Source organism: Xyrauchen texanus, chromosome 49 (assembly GCF_025860055.1).
Source record: "Xyrauchen texanus isolate HMW12.3.18 chromosome 49, RBS_HiC_50CHRs, whole genome shotgun sequence".
Lineage (NCBI taxonomy): Eukaryota > Metazoa > Chordata > Actinopteri > Cypriniformes > Catostomidae > Xyrauchen > Xyrauchen texanus.
The window spans coordinates 11,947,787-11,963,000 of record NC_068324.1 but is presented as its reverse complement, the minus strand read 5'-3'; the positions used below and the strand labels follow the sequence as shown (position 1 = coordinate 11,963,000).

The 15,214-nt window shown below is 36.1% G+C and overlaps 1 protein-coding gene and 1 long non-coding RNA gene across 11 annotated transcripts in view; one reads left to right on the top strand and one right to left on the bottom strand.

Moving 5' to 3' along the window:
- Positions 1-29: 29 nt before the first annotated feature.
- Positions 30-1,905, top strand: LOC127640656 (uncharacterized). Of its 3 annotated transcripts, none has more exons than XR_007970105.1 (5): positions 34-602; positions 847-917; positions 1,097-1,198; positions 1,460-1,785; positions 1,827-1,883. It is a non-coding gene; the product is annotated as an uncharacterized LOC127640656 (long non-coding RNA). The 3 variants fall into 3 exon arrangements; XR_007970104.1 differs by having other exon boundaries at positions 40-602; positions 1,460-1,744; positions 1,827-1,884; XR_007970103.1 differs by having other exon boundaries at positions 30-602; positions 1,460-1,905.
- A 3,581-nt stretch (positions 1,906-5,486) lies between these two features.
- Positions 5,487-15,214, bottom strand: part of LOC127640308 (inositol hexakisphosphate and diphosphoinositol-pentakisphosphate kinase 1-like) — a 50,340-nt gene continuing 40,612 nt past the window's right edge. For all 8 annotated transcript variants that reach the window (XM_052122765.1, XM_052122766.1, XM_052122767.1 and 5 more), the window contains 3 exons: positions 10,065-10,202; positions 7,605-7,706; positions 5,487-6,671 (listed from right to left, as the gene is read on the bottom strand). In XM_052122765.1, coding sequence (XP_051978725.1) covers positions 6,577-6,671; positions 7,605-7,706; positions 10,065-10,202 — 335 coding nt within the window. In that variant the 3' untranslated portion in view covers positions 5,487-6,576. The remainder of the gene's footprint in view (positions 6,672-7,604; positions 7,707-10,064; positions 10,203-15,214) is intronic.

Genomic DNA, 15,214 nt, shown 5'->3' with positions numbered 1-15,214 from the left:
CCAGAATTAGTCGATGAATGACGTGAAAAAGATGTCCAATCTGGCCACAATCTAAACGTCCACTGACAGCCAGAACTAGTTCAGAACAGACGTTCATACTGGCTATAATCTGGACGTCCGTTGACGTCCAGAATTAGTCGATGAATGACGTGAAAAAGATGTCCAATCTGGCCACAATCTAAACGTCCGTTAACATCCAGATTTAGTCAATAAATGACAGAAAATATGTTAAAGCCACAATCGAAACGTCATTTATTTATTATTATTAAATGCTTGTAGAAGAAAACTACATCAAGTTTGCAAGTACAACAAAAAATATAACAAACATCGTCATTGTCATAACATTACAACTATATGTAACCGGGTGGTAAATACCCCTTAAAGTTTGTTTTTCGCCTTGTATGTTTAAAACTGTTATTTGATATGTTGAGTGAATTATGGAGACAGGAAAGGCAGCGGTTACCTGTATTTCCCTGGAGTTGTCAACAGGTGGCGCTATGTGTGTTGCGTACGAGATTATGCGCATGCATTCTCACCTCGGTCATTGTTTTGATAGACATGCAACGAGTAGTGTGAGAGAGACGCTCACTCTCTGGGAACGGGTAAATATAATGTTATGTGGTAATAATCTTGATAAATACCATTTGTGGATGTATACTTTGTTGTGTAAATATGGATATATTATCATATTTGAGAAGTTATGTCGTGTGTAATGTCCGCGATGATATGACGTCACACCATGCGGTGCAGGCCTGTTCATTTGACATTAAGAAATGCTATGCACTTTTTTTCAAATGTTCATTGTGCTTTTCATGTGATTTGTATTTAATGTGATTATTTACACAGTGTACAACAGTATGTTGAGCATTTCAACCCTCGTGAGGTGAATGTGATGTTCTGTAGGAGCTGATTGTTACGTGAGTGTTATTTTCTCTAATTTCTTTCAAGTGATATGTAAGTGGGAAATATAAAAATGTACTTATGTTGTTTTGTTTGTACAGTATTCTCACTGCCGTATTGTACCTTATAGTATTGTGCCGTATTGTATTGTTTTGGAATCGTGTTGCATATTATTTTTTGTCTTTGATTGGATTAGGCTCTTCACCAATCAGCTGATTGAACTTCTATTCAATATGAAGGGAAGGGCAAAAAGATAAAATTTGAATTGAAGACAATAAATTGTTTTCAGCAATAAAAGGTGAGCTTCATATTATGGTCATTAAAAAAAAAGTGTGTATATATGTATGTGTGTGTGGAATGCTTAATATCAGGCTTGATGTAATTTGACTTGATTTTTGATTTGATAACTAGGCATTTCATAAACTAGACATAATCATTTCATTGATTTGAGTACTCAAATTTTCATCTATGTATACTATGTATCTCTGCTGCAAGCTAGACCACAACAGTGGCGTTTGTATATTTATTTTACATGTGGATTTTTTTGCTTTGATTGTAGCTGCTGTCATGAAATGGGACCCAGCTGCTACAGAGGCCCAAATAAAGTCTGCTGCATCTGATCATCTGAAACATGCCCCGGGAGAGTCAGGGGTGGTGGCTGTAAATGAATATATTGTGGACCTTATAGCAGCCACATTTTGTTAATTGTTTACTGTTTTAACAAAATTTTATAGCACTTTTATTTATAACTTTACTGTTCAGGTTTTAAGTTGTATTGTGTTAATTTATACTTGACTGTTCAGGTTTTAAGTTGTATTGTGTTAATTTATACTTGACTGTTCAGGTTTTAAGTTGTATTGTGTTAATTTATACTTGACTGTTCAGGTTTTAAGTTGTATTGTGTTAATTTATACTTGACTGTTCAGGTTTTAAGTTGTATTGTGTTAATTTATACTTTACTGTTCTGGTTTTAAGCTTGGGTAAAATTTGTAATAAAAATATATTTTCAGATTTAAATAATTTATTTCTTGGAGTGATCAGTTTGTTTTACAGGAAAATGTTAAGCAGTTTATTACAAATATATTATAAGATATAAAAATGCAAGACTATATACACTAGGCTACACTTTTATTCAATTGAATATTCAATATTATCAATATTCTTTACAATCTAATTTAGGTCTATGGTCTGCGTGTCTGCAGTTTCATGACACGACAACCATTAACAATGAGTAACTGGGTTTTCTCAGTGAGAACGAACTCACTGCCACTGTTTTAAAGTAAAAACATTTTAAAGTTGGATCCTGGCAAATATGCACAGATGGGATTTCCATGTCAGTATGGGTCTTTAACAGTCTTCTTTGACATTTCTACTACAGAAAACGCGTCTAATACAACTTTTATTCTGGCTGCCTTTAGATGTCTTAACAATTACGTCTGTAGCACGTCTTTAATTGACGTCTATACAATGTCCAGAAAAGACGTATAAAAAACTTTCATTCTGGCTCCTGTGAGGACGTCTTCTGGATGTCTAACAATTACGTCTGTAGCACGTCTTTAATTGACGTCTAAACAATGTCCAGAAAAGACGTATAAAAAACTTTCATTCTGGCTCCTGTGAGGACGTCTTCTGGATGTCTAACAATTACGTCTTTTAGACGTGGTCTAGACGACTTTTTGCTCGCTGGGATGTTTCATGTGAACTCTGGTAGGGTTTGTTCTTGATAGAACAATAAATTCAACATACATTTGTATGAAACACAAAATTACCTGTTTGTAAGTGAGTCAAAAGTGAGACAATTTAAATTGTATATAAAATCCTTAACTCTGAAAAGTCCTAAAGTACAAAACATATATGATACCCCTAAAACACTTCCCAACTGAGGTAAGTTGAACAAAGACTGAATTCTCACCTTATGTTATAATTTCCTACCGTTTATTTATTTGAATGTTTCTCTTTCCTTTTATAAATCAAACTTATTTTTGTTACTAAGACTACATATATATATATATATATATATATATATATATTTCATGTGTTTGTATTAAGAGCTGCTCCCTCTGGCTTTATTTCTCTGTATCCTATTCTGAAGAAACGGATTTTATGCAGCCATGTTTGTTTGTGCCCAGCTGACGCCGGCTTGAATCCCGCTCGGAGTGGGTCGAGCAGGACCGGTTACACATTATTGAATAGGGGATATTTAATTTAACTAGTTCATTAACATGAACTATCCCAAAGAGCCAATTTACTCAAATGAATTGACTCCCTGACGCTAAATAACAAAAATTAATCAGTGAATCATTTTAAACCAATTAATTTACATTAACTGTCTGAACGAACCGATTCATATAAATACTTTGGACTTTACAACTAAGAGAGAGGACTGTCAAGCTACCTAAAAATAAGTAGGCCTAAGTACTCCCCAGCACCGCGGTTATTATGAATCCCAAATCGCGGAAGGGAAGCGATAATGATGAAGTAGGCTATAATATTTGTCTTTGCATGCTCCCAGTGTCACAATTATTAAATACATTTCTCATATCTGTAAAAAAATTACCTTCAAAGAGCAGCTCGCATTCTTCACATCTCCTGCAACAGATTTTTGGCAGACAGACACAAGTACCGTTTTGTGCATGTAAAATAACTCAAAAGGTGGTCTTCATAGTTGCCGCTTAAGTTGTTGACACAATCGTGATCTGTACCGCAGGACCCAAATAAATTGTAAATAGAAACATGGCCATAATCAGGGTTTGAAAATAGAATTGTACCAAAATTACAATTATGTTTTTACCAATGATGTTGTGAAACATCTACATACACCTTAATTTTGGCCAGTGTTTGCATATTTAACATACAGTATTTCTTACTGTAGTCTACTCTGTACTACAGATGGTGTACTACGGTTTTTGAACATTTCAGATATTGCCATTGTGATCATCAGGGCTGGATTAAAGGAATAGTTCACCCCAAAATTTTAATTCTCTCATTATTCACATACCCTGATGCCATCCCAGATGTGTATGGCTGTCTTTCTACAGCAGAACACAAATAAAGATTTTTAGAAGACAGCTCTTTCAGGCCTTTATTATGCAAGTAAACAGGTGCCAACAGTTTGAGGGCCCAAAAGTCACATTTTGGCAGCATAAAAGTAATCTACACGACTCCAGTCCATCAATTTATGCCTGCTGAAGCAAATCGATAAGCTTGTGTAAAATATAAATAGATCATTTAAACGTTAACTTTTAAAAAAACGTTTCCTGCCAGCAGTTGACATATCACGTAGCTGTTCTGTGACGTAAGTACATCGGCAAGTTCACACGAGAGCGGCGCTTATTTACAACAGAAGAACAAATATCACGTTCAGCCATTTCACACAGCATCAGAGCCTTGGATGGAAGCACCAATTTGAAATAACATTTTGGAGTAAAAAGACATTCATTGATTGACTGGAATGTGTAGAATAATTTTATGATGCCTAAATGTGACTTTTGGACTGTCAATGTGCTGGCACCTATTTACTTGCATTAGTAACCTGACCTGACAGAGCTCTACTTCTTCTAAAAATCTTAATTTTGTTCTGCTGTAGAAAGACAGCCATACACATCTGGGATGCCATCAGGGTAAGTGATTAATGAGAGAATTTTATTTTTGTTCTTCAGTGTCTCATGTGCTATTTTCCATGTTTTCTAAAGTCATACAATTGCTGGAACAAACCATTATTGCAAAAGTGTTACATCTGAGACAACACTATTTCTCTTGACAGCTCAGAAAACCGAATCCTCCATGATTCCGTATTCAAATCTCAACGCGATTTTCTTTCAAAGTGGAGCCATTTTTGCACTGTATAGTATTTTTGAAATAAAAACAATAATTGCAATGATTCGTACCCGTGTATGAAATCCCGCCACACAACAGTAGCTATCAATATTTTCTAAAACTACTCATCCATCCAGTAATAATGAACGACTGTGATTGGTCCATCCTAACCAGCGCTGAGAAAAGTAACATATGCAAAAAACACAGGCCGTTTCTGTGCTGCTTCACATCTGTATCACCCAGCATTAGCAACAATGAAATTCAAACTAGACTAAGATAATATACATAATTGTAAATGCTCATGATGTGTTTTTTTTTCACTGACTGCAGTGGAGACATCAGGTCCCTGTGTGAAAATATTCAGTTGCATTTAGCATTCAGTTTTTCTCCCAACATGAATAAAAATTTGCTAACACAGAACACAGTATGACTTTGTTAACTCCCCGTTTGTCTGTTATAACTTTGATGTCTCTCTCACAGACACAAACACAGTTGCTCATTCAGCCCAGCTATTACAGTGGAAGTCAATAAGTGAATGAGGATCCATCACTATAGCAACAAGCTGCAGAGCTAAGAGCAAAGAATGAGTCATCATTATTGTGTTGCATCCCACTTTTTCAGACTCCTAGACCACAGTTAGAATTTCAAAACCACATAATTAAATCACAGAGAGCAACAAATCAAGCACAATAGTTTAGTATACTTGAGCTTTGAAGTTGGGCAACATTTATATTAAAGCACTGGTGCCTTTAAACTTTTGTCATCATTTATTCACCCTCATGTTGTTCCAAACCCATATGACTTGATTTCCTCCATGCACCACAAAAAGAGATATTAGCAGAATGTTAGGGGCCGACAGCCTCAGTCACCATTCACTTTCAATGTATGGAAAAAAAGAACAGTGCCATCAACAGATAATGAAAACAAATTTCTCCTAGGTTCCACAGAACATGGCTAGTTGACAGATGACAGAATTGAGATTTTTGGATTAACAACTAACCCTTTAATATCACAAAAATATAAAACAGTGACATATTTACATCAGGTTTTTTATTAATAGAATTCTCTAAAATGAAATATGCTTATTTCAAATTTACATTGAAAAACATTAGGCAAACAGCATATTGCATAAAATCAAAAACATTATTTGTCTTTAAAGAGACTATTGCAGCTTATTTTACACACACAAGACAAAGGCACATTTATTTATTCCCAAACAATACCTTTTTGCTTTTTCAATCAAATCTTGAAATAAATTGTATTAACAAAATTCTAATGTCTAAAAAACATTTAAAAAAAAATCATAAAATACACAAACTGCACAATAGTGGCATAATTTCACTTTCCTGTATCGACTGGCACAATAATTAAACTGAATGTGAATTGTTTTTTATGCTCCTTTGTGCATTTTACTATGTGCAGCAATGTAATTTGGTGTGGGGTAAAGAAATAAAACTTCCAGTGACAATTACTAGTGCATGCTGTAATGTCCTTGTCTTTTCCACTGAATCTGGGCACATAAATACTATCGGACTCCATCAGAGCAAAGAAGAACAGTGGAAGAGCTAATTACTGGTTTCAAAGGGCTATTAGGCTGGCAGATCAAACAGTCCATCTAAACCTCAGCTAAAGTGGCTCGGTATTGTTTAGGCAGAAGTTTATATACAGTAGCAGCCTGCATGTGGGTACCACTGTGTGATAGCTAACTCAAATAATGCTGATCTAGGATCAGCTTCTGCCACATTATTCTTAAACTCAACACTTTAAGCAGAGACTGCAAAACTGACCTGAGATCAGTGTCAAAAGAAAACGATTCCATTACTGCTGCAGGAATCACATCAATGTGTTTAACCAATATGTCTACTCGCAGTTGAAGCCAAAGTTTGATGAGGGCTCTACTACTGATGGTGACGATGGGCCAGCACTGGATACGGTGCTAGGAGGATCGCTGCTGTCTGCACAAACACAGTTAAAACACACTCAATATAATGCCATTTTTTCATTGTTACAATATTTTCTCCTTCAAAACAGTGCAATTCTGCATGCCAAATCCAGTGGAACAGAATTTAAACACTTAACCTTTAAAAAAAAAAAAAAACGATTCAAACAAATCAGACCATGTTGGCAGATTTTCTGTATATGTTCTTAAACTGTTCTTTAATTCCATTGACTGCATTTCTTGAACTGATATTCTCTTTGTATTGCCCTACATAAAGAGCCCTATAAAAAAAATTCCATAACTCAAGTTAAGCCACCACAATTAGAACAAATGCACTATTAATCTAAGAGATATTTTATCTTCCATCATGTCCAGGCTCGGCTTTCCAAAACAAAGATATTTTAGTAAATTGGTTACATAGAGGCAGACAAAAGCAATGACTAAAGCAACCTAGATTTTCTAGTGACAGCAGCTGCTAAAACAGCCACAGAGACTGAACATAAATCACTAAACTCTCTGGGGAAATTGTGCAGCATTAAAAGCCGTCGATAAACCTCTAAATGGCACAGCTAAAAAAAATTAAAAAAAAAACAGCCTAACAACTTTCGGGTGCGAAAAGATGAGTCCTACTTAGCACGACATTTGAGGGCTCATTTCTTGTCCAATTACTTGTCGTATAAGGAGAAACTGTTTAAAGTCTCCTCAAGACTATTTGAGGACTATAAATAGACTATTTATCTACCACCATTACAAAAAGTACTATGGTGATACCGTGGTACATTGATGATATTAGAAAGTATAGTGTCAAGTAGTACACAAGGTACTGAATCATTACCACATTTATTTGCAATAGTATTTACATGGTGGAAGACAGTCAAAATTGTTGAATATCTCTGACAGCCTGGTTGCTGTGGTTTTTAGATATAAGGAGATACTGGGGCATACTCACACCAGAGAGGCCGAACGGGTGGTTGGCTCAGCTGTACTGGGATCTCCTGACTCTCAACATCTACCGAGGGCTGGGCATGGGAGTCGAACATGGCAGACAGAGCTAAAGGGAAGAGGACAGGGTGTGTGATTAACATAATGCTAAATCAAAATGCATTTATGATAATCAAATACTATCAAACTATACAGTCTAAATTCAGCCAGATGATTTTAGGGTGAGAGCTTTGGGACTGGACAGGGTTCTAATGGAACTATGTAAAAGTAATAGTTCACCCAAAGATGAAAAGGTTTGTAACGGCTCATGAGTCTAGGGGTAAGATTCTCGCTTGGGGTGCGAGAGGTCCCAGGTTCAAATCCCGGAAGAGCCCTCAGATGTAGGGAAGTTAATGTTGTTTATTTGCACTTTTTCTTTGTTATGTAAGTTAGTTTTGATTCCCCTACAGATATTCAAGTTTTGTTGAATATCTCTGGAGAAGGGGAACCCCAAATCTTTTTCATTTTGTTACTCCTCCCCAACCCTAGACTGGGGTGGGTTGAAACGGGGGGCTCGTCCGGGATTTCTTTTGACCTATTGTTTCGTGCTGCCTGTATTTTTGTGGTGGAAACGTTTTTTTTTTAAGAACAATTTACCTTGGAATATTGACTAGTTGAAGATCAAAATCTAAATCAAATGTTGTTTTAAATGTGATTTACATATCTATTTACCATTATATACCACTGTATGCCACATGTTTTTTAAGAACTAAAAATAAATAAAATAAATGTTTAATAATAATAATAATAATAATAATAATAATAATAATAATAATGTTTTAAATCGCAGTAAGTTTCAAGTTGTAAATAGGTTCGCAGTAGAAATGTTTCAAATCACATAAACCTATGCTATTGTCCCTTTGCTCAATAAGAACAAAAATGTAATTATGTGAAATTTTTTGTAATACAATACATACAATATCTTATCACCTACCCTTATCTTTTGATTTCCAAAATTTTTTATATGTCTGGCTTGTCAAGACCAAGTGGTTTGATGGGAAATTTGTCTTAGAAATGACACGCTGTTACACACAGGTCCAACGATAGCGCTCGCCATGTTCGCAATCTGTCACACTGCTGGTGCGCACTAATACTAAAGTTACCTTTGCTTTGGCTCTACGTTTATGGGCAGGGGAGTGCCCAGGATTTTTTTGCCCGGGTTGGCAAGAGTTGAGTAAGGGGTGGCATTCAGTTTATGGGCAGATTTATGCCCCAATGGGTCTCAATGAGGGCATGTTGCAGTACCATATTTGACCACAGATTTACTTTGGAAAAATGAGGAGTGCTGTGGAGTTTGGGAGGGCAGCACAAATATTCTGCCCCATATGCCTTAAATCTATATCAAATAAAGTGTTACGGAGGTTTCTATTTACTTAAACATAGAACAAAAACTTATTCTAGGCCTTCTTTTAAATACATATGTCAGCATTTTGAACACATTACGGGTTAACAAATGACATATTGGCAATTTATGGTATGGATCTATGTTTTTAAAAGGATTAATATTTATGTTGCTCTGCAATGCCTGCCCATATAGACGGGCTACCACTGGCCTGTTCCTCAAAAAGTTAATGTATGGCTTCAGAAGTCTTAGAATACAGAATGTGAGTTGTAAGGACTACTTTTATGGTGCTTTTTTGAGCTTGACGGTCCCTGGTCACAAAATGCCTTAAAGAAATAATGCACCCAAAAATGGAAATATATTTTTCTCACCCTCATGCCATCCCAGATGTGTATGACTTTCATTCTTCTGCTGAACACAAACAAAGGTTTTTAGAAGAACATCTCAACTTTGTAGGTCCTCATAATGCAAGTGAATGGTGCCTAGAACGTCGAAGCTCCAAAAAGCAAACAAAGCCAGTATGAAAGTACTCCATACAAATTTAGCAGTTAAATCCATGTTTTCAGAAGCGATATAATAGGTGTGGGTGAGAAGAAAATCTAAATTTAAGTCCCTTTTCCCTATAAATCTCTACCTTTGACCAGTCCAGACCAGTAGGTGGCGATATGCACAAAGAATGTGAATGGCAAAAAACAAAAGAAGAATGTGAAATTGGAAGTGGAGATTTATAGTAAAAAAGGACTTAAATATGAATTTGTTTCTCACTCACGCCTATTATATCACTTTTGAAGAACAAGAAGATTTAACCTCTAGTGTTTTATGGATTACATTTATGCTGCCTTAATGTGCTTTTGGAGCTTCAAAGTTCTGGACACCATTCACATGCATTGTATTGACCTACAGAGTTGAAATATTCTTCTAAAAATCTGTTTGTCTTCTGCAGAAGAAAGTCATACACATCTGGGATGGCCTGAGAGAGAGAAACTAATGAGAGATTAGGTGAGCTATTCCTTTAATTTTATGCAAAAGTGCCTTTACATTCAATATTCCCTGTACATGTTAAAGCAAATGCATACGTCCACCTACATTTCAGCCTCTCAAATTGTGTCTCACTCCCATTCTTGCACACTGCTGTGAGGAATTCATCCACCTGCTTGAGTGACAGTGAGTTGTGCAGTGTCTCCAGTGGATAGATAGAGGGCACCATGGAGCAGCCTTCAAACCCTGCAGCAGAGAGACATAAACATCGTCCAAAACAAACCTCTCTTGGTACAGAACTCTCTCAGTGGCAGTCATCATTCTTTATGTCCCACAAACTCTTTGAGCTCTCGCTAGCACAGGTGCATGTGCTTCCACTGAAACACATGATGGGAGTATGAAGCCAATGCCATGTGACCTACAAGCACTGTATGGGGACTGCACTATCATCAGCTGTCAGAAATAACAAACAATCCAGGATATATCTTGTGATGCAAGTAAATTGCACAGTGGTGTGCCGCAAGTCTTGAGCAAAACGTTCACGTACAATATCTACTCTTAGATCTACAGCTTATGTAAGGAAAACTATGAAGTGTGTTCCACTACCAAACCAAGTGTTTGGCTTCTTGTATACAGTGAAAGGTATTATCAGAAATAGGGCGGACTGCTGCAGACTAATAAACCAAGAGCAATGCTGGAGAAACAAACTATAATAACCTTAATACAGTGCAGTACATAAAAATATTGTTTTTCAATTCTGCATTTGTTAATGTGTTTTGGTTAGTGGTGATGGAATTATATGGTTGTAGAGAGGTAATGTGTAGAGAGCCAAAACTGAAGCAGTGTGCTTTCCACATGGAAGTTTAATTCTGACAAAAAACTAACATAGTTACTCGTCACCCCAGAGGCAGTTTAAATCAGCACTACATATGACAAGTATCCAATGTATATGTATATACACCGATCAGCCACAACATTAAAACCACCTGCTTAATAATCTCAGAATAGCATTATATATACTGTGTATATATACTGTGTATATATATATATATATATATATATATATATATATATATATATATATATATATATATATATATATATAAATTCTAAATGAATAAGCTATTCATTCTACTCCAGTCATATGTATCAAGCGGTTTTGTGTTGTGCAGCACATTTAGCAAACATGCTGTTTGGACACACCATATGGCAACATCTACAAGCAATACAAATGTTTGACAACTCTGGCTGCTTTTAAATCCTGTCAAACCAACAAACAGTGATTCACACTACCTTCTCTTTCATGGCACATTTCGCTGTACAGCTTGTTTCAGTCTGCATCTTAAGACAATGGATATGCTTGGAATAGCATACTAACACACTACACTTACTATTTCAACAGTGTATAGTACATATTGTGAGCACAGTATGCTCATTTTCTATATGCATAGGATACCTGGATGACCATTTGCCACAATGTAGTACTGTAATAAAATTTATTAATGTAGCCCACATTGCTTGAACATTTTAATCAAACTGCAACATGTTTTACTCAATTATACCAAAGAAATTCAATTATATGTGAAGAATCACCATATTTACTTCCAATCTGATAACTGAATGCCCCTCGCATGCAATTTTATGACTGCTGCATTAAAAAAAAAAAAACATAAAAGTAGTCAGTATTCCATAATGTATGCCGCACAGATTTTAGAAAGTACTGAGGTAATATTCCATTCCGAACTTACCCCAAGCTCTATATTGTCCTGAAAAACAACGTGTAAATAGGTGTGAGAGGACTTCCTAAGTTAGCGTTATACTTACTCTATGCAGGTGTCAACACAAGCAACCTGTCTTCACATTCACCAAGCCATAAGTACAGACATGCATAAGAAAAGAGAAACTGAAGTTATGAGGATTTATACAGTAGAAAGAATGCTGCATAGACAGAAAGTGAAGAAAAACATGGCACAAAGTCAAGTAAGCAGGGCAGATAAAGCAATGCTTTGGCAAAAGAAGCCCAAGAAACTGAAGGAGTATGTTTGTGTCAAGAGTTAATATTCAGTAGTACATTAACATGTGCAGTTACAATCGATCTACAGCAGATTTTATGTTGTCGAGCTACAGTCTTCATCTGTCTGTCCAAGTATACAGTAGATGACACAATGCGTAATAAAATATTCGAAGGAAGGATGCAAGCTGAAGAAGTGTTCAATACGCATCACCATCTTTCAGAGCATGTGCACAATGTTGAGGCCAATTTTGGTCCGATTATTGTGTATTCATGCCGGACAAAGCAGAGTTACAATCACATTATCTAGGTCTGTTTGTCCAACTTCGCAAAAATTTCTGTTTAGATGACATTTAAAAAGACAAAATATTGTTTTAATCCAACTGAAACTGAACTTTGAGTTATGGAGTTAATAAGAACTGGACCAAAGACGTATCGGGCGAATGGAAAGGAAAGGGCGTTGACCAAAAGTAATTTTGGCACTTTTTTTTTTGGGTATCGTTTGGAGTACAATTTAGTTAATGTATAATATATAATTACAAATTTTATTAAACAATATTTATAAGCAAATATTGAGTACATTTATTTCAGCACTTTTGTGTGCATATGTATGCAAATATTTCTGAATATTGAGCCTTGTCCACAACAAATCTGCATAACTGATCACTCATCATGACAATGTTTCTGTGCAAGTTCCATGTCTCTTTCATCAGTCAGCACTCTCTACAAGTAAGTCAATATATGAGGAAATATTTACAACCAGCCAGTCATTATTGCAAAATAAACCACTTTAGGGTGATGCATGCCCTGATCCTGATCACCCTAGCAGTACATTATCCATATTTTATATCATACATTCAGTATTACATTGACCAATGAAAACCCTGCTCTCTTGAAAACCATATGTTGTTCGACCACTACAAACACATGAAGACAGGCGGGAATGACTGTGTTGAGTAACAAAAGGAGGAGGGAGAAGGATGCAGTAAGCATGAAGGAGGTGGCAGTGATGGAGAAATATAGTGAGCCAGAGGGAGAAACAGCTACAGAGATTGAGAGGAACTTAAACACTCAAGGATGAAGGTGGAATGGAGGGATGACAGAGACAGAGGAGAGAGGAACGAGAGGCAACTGCAGAATGCAGCACTGAGGATCCTCTGTCCGATTCTCTGCTGAGATGTTTTTGCCGAATGACTCAGCAGCATACTATTAATGGCCTGATATACATTTTTGTTGTTTTGTCAGGACCTAAAACTATTTTCAGAGGCAATTCAGTGCAATTATACATTTTTAAAAGGAAATCCTCATAATACTGCCTTGAGGTTGAGCAAAGCTCTTTGCACTATTAGGAAATAGTGCATTAACACTCTGTAAATCTAATTAAACTTTTATTAGGTTAGGTTTCACAGTGCATACTAAGTACAAAGTATTAAGTGCTAAATTATCACCATAACAATTTAAGTGAACAGATGAATTCTCAATTTGTGCAAAACCTGATGATCCATGTTATCCCAGCATGATATGAGAATTTTACAAAGCGCATCATGTGTGCTTCAATGGTAGCAAGAAAATCTGACCTTTTGTTTAAATGGTCACTTACACAAAATGCTTACATTTGATTAGTGACCTAGAGATAGTACAGAATATAGAATATTTATTTTTCACTTTAGAGTCATTTTCGTGTTTTAAATTCTTAAAAATGTAAAAACTTGAAAAAACATTGCAGATTTTCAATGTGGACTCTAGGAATTCAGGACCACACAGTACGTTGTATACAAAAACTACTCAACGTTTTTCACAGAACAAAACAAACAAGGAAGAATACAGAAGGCTGTCAGCTATTAAATGCAAATCCTAGTCCTGATCAGATGCGTACCCACATCAATGGAAAAGGACAATAACGGATGTGGAGTTTTGATGTGCTGACAGCATGTCAATAACATTTCCTCTGCAGTCTAAACAAATAAGCTAAAAAAATTTGAAAAATGAATGGTACCATAAATAAAAATGTAACATGTTGATTGGGAAAACATGTTTTTACATGGTTGGATGGCTGGTTTGAAGGGTTGTTAGACTGATGGCAAAAACTCTGAGTTTTCCTTGAGAAGAGTTAAACTGTCACATACACCCATCAGCAACAACATTAAAACCAACTGCCAAATAATATGCCGTCAAAAAAGTGCCAACCCACATCTCAGAATAGCATTCTGAGATACTATTCTTCTCACCACAATTGTACAGAGTGGTTATCTGAGTTACTGTAGACATTGTCAGTTCAAACCTGTCTGGCCATTCTCTGTTGACCTCTCTCATCAACAAGACATTTCCATCTGCAGAACTGCGCAATGGATATTTTTGTTTTTGGCGCCATTCTTTGGAGTAAATTCTAGAGACTGCTGAGTGTAAAATCCCAGGAGATCAGCAGTTACAGAAATACTCATACCAGTCCATCAAACACCAACAATCATCCATGTGATTATCTAATCAGCCAATTGTGTGGCAGCAGTGCAGTGTAAAAATAATACAGATAAGAGTCAGGAGCTTCAGTTAATGTTCACATCAACCATCAGAATGGGGAAAAAATCTCACTGATTTGGAGTATGGCATGATTGTTGGTGCCAGATGGGCTGGTTTGAGCATTTCTGTAACTACAGATCCCTTGGGATTTTCACACAAAACAGTTTCTAGAATTTACACAGAATGGTGCCAAAAACAAAAAAACATCCAGTGAGCGTCAGTTCTGCAGATGGAAACGCAATGTTGATGAGAGAGGTCAACAGAGAATGGCCAGACTGCTCTGTACAACTGTGGTGAGAAGATGCTATTCTGAGATGCAGGTTGGCGCTGTTTTTGTGGCACGTAGGGGACCTACACAATATTAGGTAGGTGTTTTTAATGTTGTGGCTGATTGGTGACCTCTTCCTAGGGCTGTACTGTGTCTAGCAAAAATCCCCAGCCTCACCAAAACTTGATAAAACTAGATTTCCTTAGAGAGATACCCAAATTTATAGTAAACTGAGAAAACCTTATTTGTATAAGATTTCATAACAATCATAATGACTCAAGTTAAAAAAAATTGTTTTAAAGAAATGGCTCACTTTAAAATGTGTTGTCAATTACTGTACTTAATAACCATGTCTTTTGAAACCTGTATTACACACAAAAACACAGAAAAGCTGCTCTTTTCCATACAATGAAAGTGAAAGGATTTTTGGTGAATAACAAATTACAATTTAGACTGTTTCTC